At 39.1% G+C, this 18812-nt stretch overlaps 1 protein-coding gene across 1 annotated transcript; it reads left to right on the top strand.

Annotated features, from left to right (window-relative positions):
* Positions 1–7657: 7657 nt before the first annotated feature.
* LOC103608057 (coiled-coil domain-containing protein 181-like) lies at positions 7658–17404 on the top strand. The gene is made up of 4 exons (XM_008592504.1): positions 7658–7755; positions 8217–8289; positions 15019–15173; positions 17063–17404. Exons 1-4 carry the CDS (start codon positions 7658–7660, stop codon positions 17220–17222), a joined length of 486 nt encoding a protein of 161 aa, XP_008590726.1. The 3' UTR covers positions 17223–17404.
* The last annotated feature ends 1408 nt before the right edge of the window (positions 17405–18812 follow it).

The following is an 18812-nucleotide window of genomic DNA, read 5'->3' as shown; positions in this document are numbered from 1 at the left end:
TTAAGTGAAACAAGTCAGGCAAAGAAAGAGAAATATCACATGTTCTCACTTATTGGTGGGAACAAAAAATAAATACATACATTCACACACACAAAATAAAAAACCAGTGGAGGAAGAAGACATATCAATTACAATTCTTTGAAGTCGATATGACAAGCAAACAGAAAGGACATTGTTGGGTGGGAGGGGGGAGAGGGAGGAGGGAGTGGGAGGAGGGAGGGAGGTTTTCGTGATGGGCCACAATATTCAACCACCTTGTATATTGACAAAATAAAATAAAATTAAATTAAATTTTAAAAAAACCCCAAATGCTAGAAAGGATGCACAGAAAATGAATCTCTTAAACATTTACTGTGTAAGTAAGTACAGACAGTCTGGACAGTAGTTTGACATTTTCTTAAAAATGTAAACATACATTTACAATACAACCCAGCAATCACACTCCTGGGCATTTATCCCAGAGAAATGAAATTTACATCCACACAGAAACTTGTATACAATCGTTTATGGCAGTGTCATTTGTAATAGCCAGACCTGGAAACAACTAAAATGTCCCTCAATATGTGAATACTTAAACAAACGGTGGTATATGCATACCATAGAATACTACTCAGCAATAAAAGGGAATGAACTATTGATACATGAAACAGCTCGGGTGGGTCTAAAGAGTAAAAAAAGAGTGGGGAAAGACAACAATCTCAGAAGATCACACACTATATAATTCCATTTATATAACATTCTGAAATGTAAAATTATAGATATGGAAAATAGATTAGTATCTACCAGGAGTTAGGGATGGTGGAGGAGCAGGATGTGGATGTGTCTAAGGGGGGGAAGGAAGCATAAGAATGAGCTTTGTGGTGATGGGATAATTCTGAATCTTCATTGCGGTGGTTGCACAAATCTACACTTGTGATGAAATGTCATAAAAGTATCTACACACATTGCACCAATGTCAATTTTCTCATTTTGATATTTTACTATAATTATGAAGGTATTTGGGTAAACTGTGTAAAATCAAAAACTCTTTCTTGACTAGTGGACAATGACGTTTGTTTTACGCCCCTCTTCCCCCAAAAAGTTTCCTGTTGCTTGGGGTCTGGTGCTTGAGAATTATTGTATTTCTTTTGTGGTACCATCTTTTCTTGTTTTTCATATTTCTAGTATCCCTACATTGATGTCTAGTCATCTGGTGTAGCATTAGCTTCTTCTGTTACTCTGGAGTGCTTTTTGAGGACAGAGACTCCTTCCTGTAGATTTGCTTTATATTGACCACTGGGTTGGATGCTTTAATATTGGTTCCAGGTAGACACAGTAGTGAAGTCTCTCTGGTTGCTTTGACAATATTCAACTTTGGAATTGTCTGTGAATGCCTATGTATCCTTGGCACTGTAGCACTCAGTGGTTCCTTCCTGAACTGACTGACACTATTGGGTTATTAAGGTCATGGGTGAGATCTCATGTTCTTGAGGGAAGCACCTGGGTGCCCTGTCACTCCTTGGCTGAAGTGGGTGACTCTGAGCAGTCTTGTTGGCACTCCAATTAGTGTCTTGTGACCCTGATAGGTGCACTAAGATGTACTGGTGCTCCTCAGCTTGAGTGGGTGACCCTGGGGAGTGTTTCTATTTCTTCTTTTCTGAAGGCAGATTCTCCTCCTGGGACCTTGCTTCTCCTGGTTGGGTATGGGTTTTTGGTGGCTGGGTTTTTTCTTCCATACTCTGTTTGGCTATCTTGAGTTTCTGCACTCACTGGTGGCTGCACATGTGTTCCTCCCCTGCCAATGCAGTCATTTGGCTGTGCAAGTATTTTTCCATACCTGGGTGTGAGACCCTGGTGATAGTGTAATTTCCCCTGTGGGTTGGGCCACTGGGTCATGAGGCCCCAATTGCTCACCTCTTTCTAGCTGCTCTGCTCATAACTCTCCATGTCAATGCAGTTGCGTGGTCTCCATGAGTAGTTCCCAGCATTAGGTACATGTTCATAGGGATAGTGTGATTTCCTCTGTGGTCTGTGCCTCTGTGTTGAGGGTCCGCCCTTGCTCTCCTCTTTCCACTGGCTGCACGTATGTCCTTCTCCAGGTCAATGCAGCTGCATCATCTCTGCAAGTAGTTCCCACACTGGATGCACAGGGCTGCATGCACTCACCACTTTTCTCTCTGCTCTTGCCTCATAAAACACAGGAACACCTGGATCTGGGCAAGGTGGGCCTTTTGGCACCTGGGATGGGCATTGGTGGGGATCTGGATGAACTGCTGTGTGAGGAGACTGGTAGCCACAGCCACAGAGCTCTGGCAGCTGGCGGCAGTGGTAGCTGTGGCTGCAGCAGGGAGTGAGATGAACTGCTATGCAGGGAGGTAGGCAGCTGTGGCTTCAGTGCTCTGGGGCCAGCAGCAATGGCAGCAGTGGTGGCAGTGGCAGCAGAAGCAATGGCTAGAGTGGGGAGTTGGATGGACTAATGTGCTGGGAGATGGATGGCTGTGGCCACGGTGCTCTGGGGCCACATGCTCCTGGCTGCTGCAGCAGCAAGCAGGATCAGCTGGTGTGTAGGAAGGTGGGCAGGAGCTCTGTAGCCAGAAGTGTCAGTGGCAATGGCAATTGTGGCAGTGGGTTGAAGCCCAAGCAAGAGGAGGATTACTGTTAGGAAGTGTTCAAGGCTGATCAGATTCTTTTTCCCACAAGGGTAAATTCCTCCTTTGCCGATCCTGATGTCAGAGATGTGGCAACTGAAGTCATGTGCCTCTTTCTCCTCTCTATACCACCCTCCTGGGTGTTTGGGCTCCACAGGGGCCTCACCAGACTCTTGCTGCCTTCCTTCACCCTCCCACTGATGCTGTCTTTAGTACTTAGCTGTCCGTTTTTTCTTCTGGTCTTTTTCTGTGGGAGAAATGTGCCCTGGGCAACTCTAGCCCACTATCTTGACACAATATAATTTCTTCTGTGAACTTCCTGTTCATAGTCTTTTCCCTTTTTTTCAGCTTTATTTTTTAATTGAATTGTATATTAAAGATTTTGACTCGGGGGCCGGCCCGTGGCTCACTCGGGAGAGTGCGGGGCTGATAACACCAGGGCCCCGGGTTCGGATCCCATATAGGGATGGCCAGTTAGCTCACGGGCTGAGCATGGTGCTGACAACACCTAGCCAAGGGTTAAGACCCCCTTACCGGTCATCTTTAAAAAAAAAAAAAAAAAAAAAGATTTTGACTCTTTTTCTAGTCTATCTGTTATAAATGTGTTTCCTAGTCTGACAATATATTATTATTCTATATTGTTTATTATGCCACTTGTAGAAGTTTTTAGCTTTTAAAGCCTTGGGATGGGCAGTACTTTTGCGGGCAAGACACAAAAACCATAAACTAAAAGAGAAAATATTGAGAAATTTGACTGTGTCTGTATAGTAAAATAATAATATACTATAACCAAATACGGTTTATTTCAGGAAGGAAATTATGGATCAATAATAACAAATCAATTAATATAATTTGTCACATCATTAGGTAGATAAAATTAGAAAAATATATGATTACCTTAAAAGATATATATAGAAAAAAATATTTATTAGTATTTAATATAATTTATTTAAAAATTCCCAATAAAGTATGAATTATAATATAAACATTATATTGGGAAATACTATCGGCATACCCATTATAGTCAGAAACATGTCAGGATTCCCTGTATATTGAATAACTGTATTCTGGGAATTTTGTCCAATTCATTAATAATAGAGAAGGAAATGAGGTATATGTATTAGCAAGGTGGTTTTTTACATGATAAATACACAAAAATTTAGAGTCTTCCTGTATTCCAGCAATAACCTCGTATAAAAAATATAAAAGTGGAGGGAATATTGGAATATATAAAATACCTTAAAGTAAACAGGAGTGTTTAAGACCTGTATGGAGAGTACAATTCAACTGCAAGGGACCAAAAAGATGACTTTGGTAAATTTAGACAAATATAATATTTCTGGATGAGTGGGCTAATTGTTAAAAATGTATGAGTTCTTTGTTAAATGAAAACAAATATAATATTCCTGCATGGATGGACTAAATATTATAAAGATATGCGTTTCTCCAAATTTATCTTTACATTTAATAGAATTTTTATTAAAAACTGATTAGGATTCTTAAAATTTGTCATAATTGTTAGTGTTACTATTAATATTTATCTTATTAAAGAAAAACTTTTCAGTTTCCCAATTGAAAAAAAGGCAAAGGATATAAATATAAAAGTTCATATATTAACAAATATAAAAGGCCATATATGGAAAAAAGATATGAATTTTCTAGAATAAAATAAATACCAATTAAAATTTTTTAGGTATTCAGTAAATATTTTTTAACTATTATGTGACAGATGCTATCCCATGGACAGGCATATAGTCCTGTGCAAAATAGGTATAGTCTCTGTCTTATAGAGCTCATGTTATAGGGATTTAAAATTTTTTTAAAATTATAAATAGAGATGAATGCTGTGGAAAAAAAGAGCTATGAGAGATCATAATGAGGGAAACAATTGTATACTGCTAGTTCAGAAATGTTTTTCTGAGTCAGTGAAAATAGGGGTAGAATTTTGGCCAAGAATAGGAGCAATGTTTTCAGGTGTAGAGAACATGTGAGAATACCCTAAGGCAGGAAATAACTTGGTGAATGTGAAAGAAATGAGCAGGAATCAGATCAGGTGGCACCTTGGAGGCTATAATTAGGATTTTATATTTTACCCTGTTATGGGAAGCCATTGAAATTAGTTAAACAGAGGCGTGACACCTTAGATACGCATTTTCACAAGGTACTCTGACTGCCATTCTGAGAATGAACTGGAGGGCGCTAGAGCAGATATGGGGAGAGCAATTAGAAAGCAGATGCAGTTGTCTAGGTGACGTGACTTGGGCTAGAGTTATAGCAGGGGTGGAGAGTGACGAGAGAGAGGGAGATTTTAGATGTTTTGGAGTATTAGTTGAAGGAACTTGGTAATTGATTAGATAATGTGTATGAGGGAGAATAAGATGTAAAAAGAATACACCAGGTTTTCTTCTGAGCAACTTGGTGGATGGTGGTGCTGTTTCTGGGAGCAGTAGAGAAGAAAACTGATTTGGGGAAATTTGTCATTTCAGTTTTTAAGTTGTTGAGTTTGAGGTACCTACAAAACATCCAGGTGATGATGTTGAAGATTAACTGGAGAAATATGTCTAGTGTTCAGTAGAGAGGTTGAGAATGGAGATATAATTCAGATTAGTGATTTCAGAGATGGAGTAGTTTGTGAGGATGAGGATGTGGCTATAGGAGTGTGTGGCAAATGCAGTGGGGAAACTCGTAGAAGACGAGAAAATCAAAGATCTGTGAGGCTTGATGTTGAATGGTTTAACCAAATGGTTATAAATATTACTTGGGACTAGGATGGAGAGGAACACTGTGATAGGAGCAACCAGAGGTTGTTATATTACTAACTTTAATAGAGGCAAAAAGTATAATTATTAAAGGAAGATGGGTTTACTTAGGAGAGTAGAGGAATACAATTAAGAAGAGGTATGGAGACTCCTGATCAAGATGGCAGAATAGACAGTACCCAGCATCACCTTCTCCCACAATCAATGAATTTACAACTACTAATAAGCAATGAATGCCAACTTGGGGCTGCTAGAGAGCGCAGGGATGAGGAGGAGAGACCTATGGAGTTCATGAAGGTGAAAGAAGCCACCATGAGAGAAAGAAAGGACCATTCTGACTGTTTGGAGCCCCGACCACTTCAAGACTGGCCCTGGTGAGCACACAGAGCAAGAGCTGGCAAAAGCCACTGCTGTGCCCTTCATATGAAGTTGCATGGAGGCAGCAGAGTAGAAGAGGACCTTGGTAGCTCCCAGGCCAGCAAGACCATTAACAGCGTTCCCGTTGACCCACACAGGAGTGAGGGGCCATAGACAACTGAAAAAAAGGAGCCAGTCAGAGGTGAGTGAGTCATCACAAGGGACTGGCACATGGGCCATACCATGGAAAGTGTTTGGAGTGCAGGTGGTGGGGGAGATGGGCCCACCCGAGAAACATTGGGGCACAGCATGTACAGCAGATCTGCCCTCCAGTAAGCACAGGACCACTCAGTAGAGACTGGTCAGGAATATAGACCTGCAGGGGGTGCAGTTTGCTGAAAAGACTCAGGACCAGACCAGAGTTTCCACACAACCCAGGTGTACTGGATCTCACAAGACCCAGAAGTGCTTACAAGGTCAAAAATTAAAACCTGAGCTGTACATAAAGCCTTCCCCAGAGAATCAGCATCAAAGCAGCAATTTAGCTCAACCACGAGCTCAAGTGCTGGTCCCCACAGGAAGTTCCCCCATTTTAAAAATATGCAAAGGACAACAAATTAGTTCCAGTGCAGAGTTTAAGTGGTGGGGATAGTGAATAATACAACACAGAACTGAAAGAAAAAACCAAAATACCCACAGATCAGAGACAAAGTTCTGATATTAACCAGTTAAGGTCTAATACCCCTAAAGAACACCTGTAAAACTTAGGACTGCAAGTTCCCCAGGCTCCCAAGCCAGGGCAGAGGGGATGCTGAGGGCCTCAGGTGCACCTTCCCCCCACACCCTCCCACCACCAGAAGTGTCCCAGGCTCCTGAGCCTAGGTGCTGGGGGTCTGAGAGCCTCAGCCATGCCCCCTGTTGTCTGTACCTAACCCAGTGACAACCACCAAGCTGCTGCTGGAAGTGCCCTGGGCTTCTGGGGTGAGGGTTTCCTAGGGCCTCAGCCATGCCCCACCAAGTCTGCATCCAGTCCAGTCACAACTGAGCCACTGCCAGAAGCCCCTTGGGCTCCCCTGCCAGAATGAGGGGGGTGCCATAAGCCTTGACCAGGCCCCTCTTCCTTCCTCCTCCTCCTTCTACCCTATTTCCCTCCCCTTTTCTCTCTACCCCTCCTCCCAACTGCTCCACAACATCTTAGAGTGTAAAAAAAAATTAATATTTTTTTTTAAAAAGAAAAAATAGTTGAGGTACAGAGGAGTGAAGACAAAGTATTGACTTTGTCCAACCTGTGAAGTACTTGAAGTATCGCAGAAAATAAGCTTCTATTTGAGAGAAGAAACTGTGCCTTGGGGAGTTTGCATATATTAAGTGAAACAAGTCAGGCACAGAAAGAGAAATACCACATGTTCTTACTTATTGGTGGGAGCTAAAAAATAAATAAATAAATTCACACACACACACACACACACACACAAAAAAAAAAAAAACGGGGGAGGGGGAGAAGACATAACAACTACAACTCCTTGAAGTTGATACGACAAGCAAACAGAAAGGACATTGTTGGGTGGGAGGGGGGAGAGGGAAGAGGGAGGGAGGTTTCGGTGATGGGCCACAATAATCAACCACATTGTATATCGACAAAATTTAATTAATTAATTAATTAATTAATTAATAAATAAAATAAAATAAAATTTAAATTTAAATTAAAAAAAAGATAGGTTTACGGCCAGGTTTTATCAGTGTCTTGAGAGAAAGGAGAATGTTTGGGAGGTTATATATCATTGAATAGGAATTACAGAAAACAAACTAGCAAGTTTTATGAGGGAAAGAAGGAATTTGGGATTGCACAGGGCAGAAGCACAGCACATTGCAGTAGTTATTAGTGATTAAGGGCAGAGAAGATAAGAGGAGCTTATGTTTCGATCAGTGACCAAAGGAAACAGCTGTGACGGCGCTGCTGACCGCTTCCTGGAGGATGATGGGCTTTCAGTTCTCACAGCATTCAGCCTAATGTAATTTTTTATTGGGTATTTGTAAAAATAAATGTACAATTTAGTGTTCTATTGTGCTCTATTTGTAGATAAAATAAATAGTAACTGTGAATTGTATTCTTTGAAAGCATGAGCCATATTGAACATAATTTATTTCAAAAAAATTTTATGTAAGAAGACATCATGGCTATATGTATATTTCCCTTTGAAATTTTTATTTTTTGCTGCACTTCAAATCTGTCTCAAATATTGATTTTAATGCAAATTTGTATCATAAACTAATAGTGTTCTGAAGTATTTTTACAAACTTCATCTCTACTGAAGCTGAGCTGTACTATAACTTGGTAGTTGATTAATTTGGCTTCTTAATACATTGCAATAATAAGTGTATTTTGTTGGTTATTTCTGTGGGGAATTGTGTACAATGTGAGTTATAGTTTTAATGTTTTACTTTTAATGTATTTGTGCCTTTATATTTAAAGAGTGGCTCAAGCAGACACCATGTATTTGGATCTACCAGTCCAGCAATTTACTACTTTTGGTTGGAGTTCATTTGTATTTAATTATAATTATTGATGTGGTAGGTTTTAAGTCTACCATCTTGATATTTGTTGTCTATTTGTTTTATCTCTTTTTAACTCCATTATTCATTCTTTCCTGCCTTCTTGTGTACTAACCAAGTGTTTTAAGTATATTCTATTTTATGTTTTTATCATTCTTCAGCTATGCTTCTTTGCATTATTTAAAATAACTGCTCTAGAGATTATAAGAAATGTATCATTTTTGAAGTATTTGTTTTTGTTTTGTTTTTACTGGATATGTAATTTTGGGCTGGCAGTTTTTTTTCTTTTTAGCACTTTAAAGATGATGTTCAATTGTTTTATCTTTTTTTATTCAAAATATTTTAACATTTACTTGTACATATTTATGGGGTAGAGTGTGTTGTTTCAATACATGCATAAACTGTACAATGATTCACTTAGGGTACACAGCATAGTTTTGTACCCCTTAGTCCACCAGTTATCTTCCTCCTTCCTCTCCACCCTCAGCCCTGTGATAACCACTGTTCTACTTTCTACTTCTATGAGAACCACTTTGTTGTTGTTGTTATTTAGATTCCACACATGAGTGATATCATGTGGTATTTGTCTTTCTGTGCCTGACTGACTTCACTTAACATGATGATTTCCAGTTTCATCCACGTTGCTACAAATGATAGTATATCTTTTTTTTTTTAGTAGCCGAATAGCATTTCATTGTGTATATATATACCACAGGTTTTTTATCCATTCATCCGTTGATGAGCATTTAGGTTGATTTCATCTCTTGGCTGTTGTGAATAGTGCTGCCATGAAAATGGAAGTCGAGGTGTCTTTCTGAAACAGTGATTTCATTTACTTGGTTATATACCCAGTAGTGGGATAGGTAGGTCATAAAGTAAATCTGTTTTTAATTCTCTGAGGAACCTCCGTACTGTTTTCCACAATGACTATACCAATTTACATTCCTGCCAACAATGTAGGAGATCTCCTTTTTCTCTGCATCTTCACCAGCACTTGTTATTTTCTGTCTTGTTGATAATAACCATTCTAGCTGGAGTGAGATGATATATCGTTGTAGTTTTAATTTGCATTTCCCTGATGATTAGTGATTTTGAGCATTTTTTTCATGTGCCTATTGGCCATTTGTATGTCTTCTTTGAGAAATGTCTATTCAGGTCCTTTGCCCATTTTTTAACTGGGTTATTATTATTATTATTATTTATTATTATTATTATTATTATTTTGCTGTTGTTTGAGTTCCTTGCATATTCTGGATATTCGTCCCTTGTCTGATTTATAATTTGCAAACATTGTCTCCCATTCTGTAGGTTCTCTCTTCACTTTTTTGACAGTGTCCCTTGCTGTGCAGAAGCTTTTCAGTTTGATGTAATCCCATTTGGGTATTTTTTCTTTAGTTGCCTGTGCCTTTGTAGTTGCACTCAAAAAAATGCTGCCCACTCTGATTTCATGTAGTTTCCCCTGTGGTTTCTTGTACTAGCTTCATAGTTTGGGGCAGTCTTTATTTCTAGAATTCCTTTGACAAACTTCTCATTCTGCTCCTGGATTGTTTTCCAGATATTATTTAATTTTCTATCCGTATTTTCTTGTGACTCCCTGAGTGTTCTTAAGAGGGTTATTCTGAATTCTCTGTCAAACATTTCATAAGTCTGCTGTTCCTCTGGGTCGATTGCTGGTGCTGCGTTTGTTTCCTTTGGGGTATTCTGAAATCTCTGTCAAACATTTCATAAGTCTGCTGTTCCTCTGGGTCGATTGCTGGTGCTGCGTTTGTTTCCTTTGATGGTGTCATTTCTCTGTTCTTTTGTGATCTTTGTGTCTTTGCATTGATTCCTGTGCATTTGAGGAGACTGCTACCTCTCCTGGGTAATATAGGTGTTCTGTGGTGGTGTTAGACATTTACTAGTTAATATCAGAGCTTTGTCTCTGGTCAGTGGTTTTGGTTAATTCCAAAATTAGGGGAACTTCCTGTGGGGACCAGCACTTGAGCTCTGTGCTTGCACTAAATTGCTTCTTTGCTGCTGCTCATTTTCTGGGGAAGGCTTTTTTTGTGGACTGGATTTTAATTGTTGCCTTTTCAATCACTTCCAGATCTTGTGAGTTCAGATACACTTGGGCTATGTGGAAATTCTGGCCTGGGACTGAGTCTTCCCAGCAAACGGCGCCCCCTGCAATTCTATCACCCTGACCAGTCTCCACTGAGTGGGCCTGTGCTAGTTGGAAGGCAGATCAGCTGCCCACTCTGCACCCCAGTGTTCTCCCAGCCAGCCAGCATCCCTCCTGCACTCCAAATACTTCCTGTGGGGTGGGCTGTGCTCAGGTCCCTTGTGATGACTCACTGGCCTCTGTGGGTCTCCTTTCTTCATTCGGCTACAGCTCCATGCTCCTATGTGGGTCCACCAGAACCCTGACAGTGGTCTCACTGGACTGGGGTTGGTAGGGTGGGCTCTGAGGCCCTCTTCTCCCATGTAGACTCCAGGCAACTTCATGCAAAGGTCTGAGCTGTGGTTTTTGTTGGCTCCTATTTTGTGTGTTGAAGCTTCTTCCTGCCTCTCACAAGGCTGGCCCTGAAGCACCTGGGGCTTGAAACGGACTGAGTGGTTTCTTCTCACAGCTTCTCCCACCTTCACGAACCCTATAGGTCTCCCTCCTTTTCCCCCGTGCTCCAGTGGCCCCGGGTTGGCAGTCTTCGTTTTTTAATAGTTATAAATTGGTTGATTGTGAGGGAGAATGATGCTAGGGACTGTCTATTCTTCCATCCTGATGATGTCACTCCTGCTTTTCTAATCTTTTGGTAATTATCCCTGTGTATATGTTAATTTTGCAAATATAAAAGTTGAAATGGAGGTAGAATTTCTGGGTTTTCCTTTTTAAAATTTTGACAAATATTGCCAAATTGGTTCCAATACATGTGCCACTTAATACTATCATCAACTGTGTGTGAGAGTTCCTGCACCCCTACTCCCTCATTGAGAAGTGTGCTTTCGAATGTTTTTATCTTTACCGATCACCAATTTGGTATGTGGGAATTGCTGTCTGACTGTAGTATATTATGAGGGAGATTGACATATATGAGCTTGTCGAACTTTCTTTTCATGGAAAAATCCTTTGGCAACTTTTCTATTAGGACTATTAGTCTTTTTCTTTTTGATATATAGAAACTCTTTATGCATTATGCAAACTAGTTCTTTGTGAGATTAGGTGCATTACTTTTTTTCTTCATTTTTTGTATTTATTTTTTGCAGTGGAGAAATGTTTGACTTTATATATTTGGATTTAAAAAGCCATAAAAAGGAAACCTCGAATAATTCAGAAAACAATCATTTAAAGCATGGCATAAAACCCTACATCCAAACTTTGAGCAAATTTTGTTTGTTATACCTTCAAAGTATATACAGAATCCTACTGTCCTAATTCAAACCACTATTTTCTGTTGCCTGGACTGCTGCAAAAGCCAGGCAACTGGTCCCCCTTCTTTTATCTTGTCTCTCCTTCACCCAGTCTATTTTCCACATAGCTGCCAGAATGATCCTTCTAAAATGTAGAATAAATTATGTATTTCATGCTCAGAAACCTCCAATGGCTTATCTTAAAATAAAACCAAAGTTCTTACTCAGGCCTAGAAGGATGTGCATTATCTAATACCTGTTACTTCTCGGACTTCATCTTCTTCTACTCTTCATTCACTTTGCTACAGCATCACTTTGACTTCTTTGCTATTTATTGAACATGCCAAATACAATCCCTTCTCAGCTCCTTCGCTTTTACCATTACCACTGCTTGAAATACTTTTTCTACAGATATCCCATAACTTGCTTCCTCACTTTCTATTTAAATGTTGTCCTTTCTCCTCACCTTCCCCTTTATTAAACTTTCTCCTTCCCGTACTTTTCTTTTGAATCAGACATATCTATCAATTAATAATCTATTTTTTTCTCCCTGTGTGGGATAACACTGCCCAATAAAACTTTTTGTGTTGATGGAAATATTCCGTATCTGTGGTGTTCAGTACAGTAGCTACTAGCCACGTGGTGCTGTTAAGCACTTAAAATGTAGCTAATGTGACTGAGGTACTGAATTTTTAATTTTTTAAAATTTAAATTGCCACATGTGACTATTGGCTACTGTACTGTACAGTGCAGGTATAGAATGTCTGAGAGGGAACCTTGTTTTTGTTCATTAATGCAACCCAATACCTATGTGCCTGCTTTGTAGTAAATACTCTATAAGTCTGTTTTGAATGAATGAAAGAACAGATACCCATCAATCCTCTTCAGCCTTGAATCCTTGACTCTTGATCTGTAATTCCAGACTGAACACTTCTCAGTCATCTTCAGCTATCCCCAGACGTCTAGGTGTTTAGCAGTGATTGTTTATATCCAGGGGTCCTCTCCACAAAGTTCAGTTGTGCATCAAAGATACTGAATTACATAAATCTTATAAATTAGACCAGAGCATACTTGGCAATGTGAGTTGCTGATAAGGGAAAATGCAAGATACAGGGAAAGGTTTTCTCTATCACAGAACTCAAATTTGGGGAAAGTATTCAGTGAGTATATTCCTTCCTTTTGTGTTCTAGCCAGGAATCCACATAGTAAGTCATACTTTTCCCAAGGATAAAGAGCCCCAAGTCTGTCCCTTTTTCTCCTTTATTCTCCCAAATAAGAGCTCTTTCAACTTTTGAAAATTCTCTAAAGATAGGACTCATCATGAACTTTGAGGGACCATGAAATAAGCTGCTTCTGCTCGCTTTTTCTTATGTCAAACTCCTGATGAATGTTATCCTTATCAGAAGATTTTTTATATCTGAAAACCCATATGGCTATCCTCCATAATAATAATTATAGTTTCAAAGATGTGCTTAGCAATTAAGTAGCTTCTGAAATGTACTCATAAAACTTAAAAACAAAGTTAGATTTCGAAAGAAGGGATGAATAACACAAGTGTTGGATCATTTATTTGAAAACTGTATTCCGTGGAGCTCCTTCAGGAACTGCTACAACGATCAGAACTCCACTTGTGCTGCCTAACCCCAACTCTTTTTTAAAAAAAAATTATTTATTAATATTATTACTTATTTACATTCTAAGATGTTGCAAAGCAGTTGGGGGGAGGGGGAGAGAAAAAGGGGGAAAGAAATAGTGTGGGAGGAGGAGGCAGGAGCCGGGGCATGGTTGAAGCCCATGGCACCACCTTCATTTCAGCAGGGAGACCAGCGGGCTTCCAGTGGCAGCTTCGTCATTGCTGGGCTGGATGCAGATGTCTGGGGGGTGTGGCTGACGCCCTCAGTCCCCCACTGCCCTGGCTCAGAAGCCCAGGGTGTTTCCAGTGGTGGCCTGGTGGTCATCGCTGTGCTGGTTGTAGATGTTGGGAGGGCGTGGCTGACCCTCTTGTACCCCTAACACCCCAGCTCAGGATCCTGGAGTGTTTCCAGTGGCAGCTTGGTGGCCATCGCTGGGCTTGGTGCAGACATCAAGGGTGTGTGGCTGAGGCCCTCAGCCCCTGACCACCCCAGCTCAGGAGCCCAGGGTGCTTCCTGCGGCTGATTGGTGGTCATCGCTGGGCTGGTTGCAGGTGTCAGGGGGGCATGGCTGAGGTCCTCATCCCCCTATCACCCCGGCTGGGGAGCTTTGATGCTGATTCCCTGGGGAAGGCTTTTTGTGCAGCTTAGGTTTTAATTTTTGACCTTGTAAACACTTCTGGGTCTTGTGAGGTCCGGTACACCTGGCTTGTGTGGAAACTCTGGTCTGGTCGTGAGTCTTTTCAGCAAACTGCACCCTTTGCAATTCTATATTCTGGACCAGTCTCCACTGAATGGTCCTGCACTGATTGGAGGGCTGATCAGCTGTCCATGCTGTACCCCAATGTTCCCCCAGTGGGCCCATCTCCACCGCCTGTACTCCAAACACCTCCTATGGGATAGGCCTTGTGCCATTCCCTTGCAATGACTCACTGGCCTCTGAGTGGCTTCTTTTTACAGTTGTCTGTGGTTCCTTGCTTCTGTGTGAGTTGAGGAGAACGCTGTCAGTGGTCTTGCTGGCCTGGGGGCCACCAGGGCCCTCTTCTCCCCTGCCTTCTGCAAGCAATCTCCTACAAAGGGCATGGCAGCAGTTTTTTCCAGCTCTTGCTCCATGTACTCATCAGCTCCAGCCTTGAAGTGGCTGGGGCTCCAAATTCTTCCTTCATGGTGGCTTCTCCTGCCTTCATGAGCTCCATAGGTCCCTCCCTCCTTGTCCCTTAAGGTCTAGCAGCCCCAGCTTAGCTGTCTCACTTTTTAATAGTTGTACATTGGTTGATTTGTGGGAGAGAGTGATGCTGGGGACCACCTATTCAGCCATCCTGACCAGAAGCTCACCCAACACTTCTTCAATCTTTTCCTTTATATGTTTGTACTATTGGGAAAAAATATTTTATTTGACAAAGAGTTCAGCTTTGAAGAGTTTGAAAATCACTGCTTTTAGACTTTCTTCATGTATTGATTACCTCAGTGAGACTTTTGAAAGAAGCCAGATGGCAATGAGTTCAATGTCTAATTTTCTGATGAAAGGGTAATTAGTGTTGATAATTCAAGGGTAATGTATTTGGTTTGGATACTAAAAATGAAGCTAATGAGATTATCATTATTATGAAAAATTGATGAGTGGGACATGTATTCTTGTAAGGTTCCATGGGCAGGGAACCTTATCTAAATTAATCTAAATTAATCAAAGCTTATTTTTCTAATCAGCGGGAAAACAGAGATCCACAACAAGCTTTTCGATCATGGCTTAAAAAAAAGCATGAAGAACAGATGAAAGAAAGAAAGGCAGAAGAACTAAGAAAGCAAGAGGAATGCTTATTCTTCCTTATAGGAACAGAAGGCCGTGAAAGGGCCTTTAAACAGTAAGTTAAAGGCAGAGCATTTTCCCCCCTTCTTCACAGTCATTTTAGAAAGTTATATGATTATTAAAGCTTGAAAAAAACCCAAAATATTTTCTCTTATAGTATGTACCTGTTCAACTTTAAATCCATGCTTTAAAAAAATGTATAATTCTTTAACTCCATAATTTACATATTTATATAGTTCCTTCTTCAAGATACTTTTTAAAACTAAAATTATTTCCTATGGTACCAGTATGATAGCTTTTGATACTTACCATTTATTTATTCATTTATTGTTTATTTCTTATAGAAATGGGTCAAAGATTGGTTACAGCTTTTCCTGTATAGCCCTCAGAAAAACTGAACAAAGTTGCATTTACCAATATATTTTTTGTGTGTTAAGACATACAAGTGGGCTGAGAAGGAAAATTTGTATAGACCAAATGAAAAGGAGATCTGGGCACACATTTTGGTAATTTAAGGCAAAGCTGATCTCTTTTCAATTATCTGGTTAAGACTGCAGTACCTCGCTGATCCTGAGATTACAGACCTGTCTTCATAATTTTGCTAGCAAGCCTTAGGGAGAGTGAGGGAACAGAGTGAATATTGAGTCCAGTTGTTTGAAGTTCATTACTTTTTTCTTTTCTTTTTTGCCATCTCTTTCTTTTCTTTCTTTCTCTCTTCCTTTCTTTTCTCTTTCTCTGTGTCTCCCTCCATTTTTTTTACATGACCTTTTATTATAATAGAAACAGTAAATGGACATTGTGGAAATGGAGGGGTTTAAACTAAAATTTTAATCATCCAGAAATCATGATTGTTAGCACCAGAGTGCCTGCCTTCTAGATACGTTACAGATACTTACAATTAAAAAATATAAATTGAGATCATACTATATATACTGTTCTGCAGTGTTCTTATTTTCATTAATGAGCTCATCCAATATCCAGCCATATCTTTTTCCCCTACTGACCCGTAAATGACTTACAGTTAATTTGCTTAAATTAGCATCCAGTTCAGGAACATACATCAGGTAATAATACTTCTTACGTCTCTTTTTATTCTAACGCAGTTATTTAGTTGTTTAGGTTTGTTTCTGAAAAAAATACCTATATGTATATGTATAAACACAGACACCCCATATACACACTATTTACCAGATATACATGGGTACTTCAAAAAGATCATGGAAAGCTTTGTATTTTTTCCAAGAACTTTTTGAAGTACCTAGTATGTATGTATACAGTTATTTTTTATATTATTTTAACTAAGTGAGCTTTATAGACTTGAATTTTTTAGAATGGGGACTCTTCCTTTACCTCTTTTGATGCTTTCTTGCTGAGGCTTATTTCTCTATTTTAAGGAAGAACTATTTTCTGCACTGAAAAGCAAGAGCTTATAGTTTCCCTACCAAGAAGAGTAAGGCAGCATTTCTGCACCTAGTATTCTGAACCTGGCTAAGTAATGTTTTAAAACACAGCTAGTTGCAAAGAATAAGTTTTTTGGAAACTATCACATAGTTATTTACTTAAAAAACCATCTTAAAACAAACACAGGACCTACAGCACATGTAAAATGATTGTTTATTACTAAAAAGCCAATTAAGTTGACAATTTTATCGTAAGGCAAACTTACATTTGATCCCAAATGTAATTATGCTTTCTTGTATGAGTCTGGGGTATAAGTCTGAATTGTTTCAGTCAATACTTTAATAATTTGTTTTGTGACAGTATTTTATGTAAAGAAATGTTCATCCCCATACCAGCCAGCTGCCAATAAATAAATGAATGAATGAATGAATGAATGAATGAATGCATGCCCATTTCCTTTAATTATCTGTAGTAGTAACTTTATAACATGAGGAGCATATTCAGGTTGATACTCACCAAATCTGATCCTGCCTTTTTCTACAGATGGCTGAGAAGGAAACGGATAGAAAAAATAGAAGAGCAACAAGCTGTTAAAGAGAGAGCTAGACAGCTCCGACTGGAAGCAAAGCGTTCTAAACAGTTACAGAACCACCTTTGTATGTCAGAAGCCAAATCTTTTCGTTTTACCGATCATTATAACTGAAGGTATCTATTAAATACTTCATTTGGCAGCTGCAATCATTAAAATTTTTGATATCATTTCTTCTGCGTGCTTTGATCTTACTCTAAATTATGGAAATGGTATTTATGTTTTGGTGATGTTGACAGTAAATTTATGTTTTTTTTTTTAACACTAGAATGAAATAAATTTCTTCTCTCATAGTATTGTAATGTGTTGTGCCATCTCTTAGTCTGTACAACAAATTGAACAAATGAACTCTGTGTTGTAATACACCTAAATTGTTTTATAACATTTCTAGCTAGAATGAACACAAGAAAGGGACAAATTTCTATTCATAGTTCCTATTACCACTTTAAAAAAATGCAACAGAACATTTCATAAGGCAGGAGTGACTTCTTAAGCCTGGTTCAAGACCTTATACAAAGTCCTCTTTATGTCAACTTTGAAACTGAATAGCTGTGGCGAGGTAAGCAAAAGGATAGGCCTAATTCCACCTGTTAGTACTTAAAAAAAAAAAAGTAACAATTATGCATAATCTTTGATACATGTAAGAACGTGTAAGGGATAGGGGACAAAGTAATAAAGTAAGCATGCAAATGTGATAGAAAATGAACAGTCACTGTAAGAATTCTGTTAAAGCTTCAAAAGACAAGGTTCTCATCAACTGGGTATTTGTACCTTAATCACTTGACCCTAAATTAGAAAACACATAGAACTCTTCAGTCCTATCTCAACTTCTTATAGCACTTTGAGCATATACCAGGCAATTTAATATCAGCCACCACCTCTATATCCAGTTCCAAAATATTTTTTCACCCCAAAAGAAAACCCCTTGCCTGTTAAGCAGTCACTCCCTAATCTCTTCTCCTCCGAGCCCCTGGCAAACACTATGTGCTTTTTCTGTCTCTAAGGATTTGCCTATTCTATTTCATATAAATGAAGTAATACAATATGACCTTTTACGTTTGGCTTCTTTAACTTAGCATAATATTTTGGAGTTTCATCCATATTGTAGCATGTATCAGTATTTCATTCTTTTTTATGGAATAAAGTAATATTTGTATATGTAACATGCATCTATATACATTTTGTTTATCCATTTGTCAGTTGATGGACATTTGGGCTGTTTCCAACTTTTGGTTATGGTGAATATTGCTGCTGTGAACATTGTGTACAACTATTTGAATACCTGTTTTCAGTTCTCTTGGGTATATATCTAATGGAATGGAGTTGCTCAGTAATATTGTAATTCTATGGTAAACTATTTGAGAAATTGCTTTCCACAGAGGTCATGCCGTTTTAGTCTGACCAACAATGCATGAAAGTTTCAATCTCTCCACATCCTTACCAACACTTATTTTTCTTATTATTTTTATTATGGCCATCTTAATGTGTGTAAAATACTGTCACGTTGTAGTTTTAATTTGCATCTTCCTAATAACTAATCTCATGTGTTTGTTGGCCACTTGTATGTCTTCTTTGGAGAAATGTCTATTCATGTTCTTTGTATATTTTTTTAGATTGGGTTGTCTTTTTGTTGTTGAGTTGTAAGAGTTCTTCTCTATATATTCTGAAGACTGGATCCTTATTAGATATATTATTTGTAAATAT

The sequence above is a fragment of the Galeopterus variegatus genome, unplaced genomic scaffold, assembly GCF_000696425.1.
Source record: "Galeopterus variegatus unplaced genomic scaffold, G_variegatus-3.0.2 Scaffold7974, whole genome shotgun sequence".
NCBI lineage: Eukaryota > Metazoa > Chordata > Mammalia > Dermoptera > Cynocephalidae > Galeopterus > Galeopterus variegatus.
The sequence above is the reverse complement of the archived record's forward strand: the minus strand, read 5'-3'. Positions and strand labels throughout refer to the sequence as shown.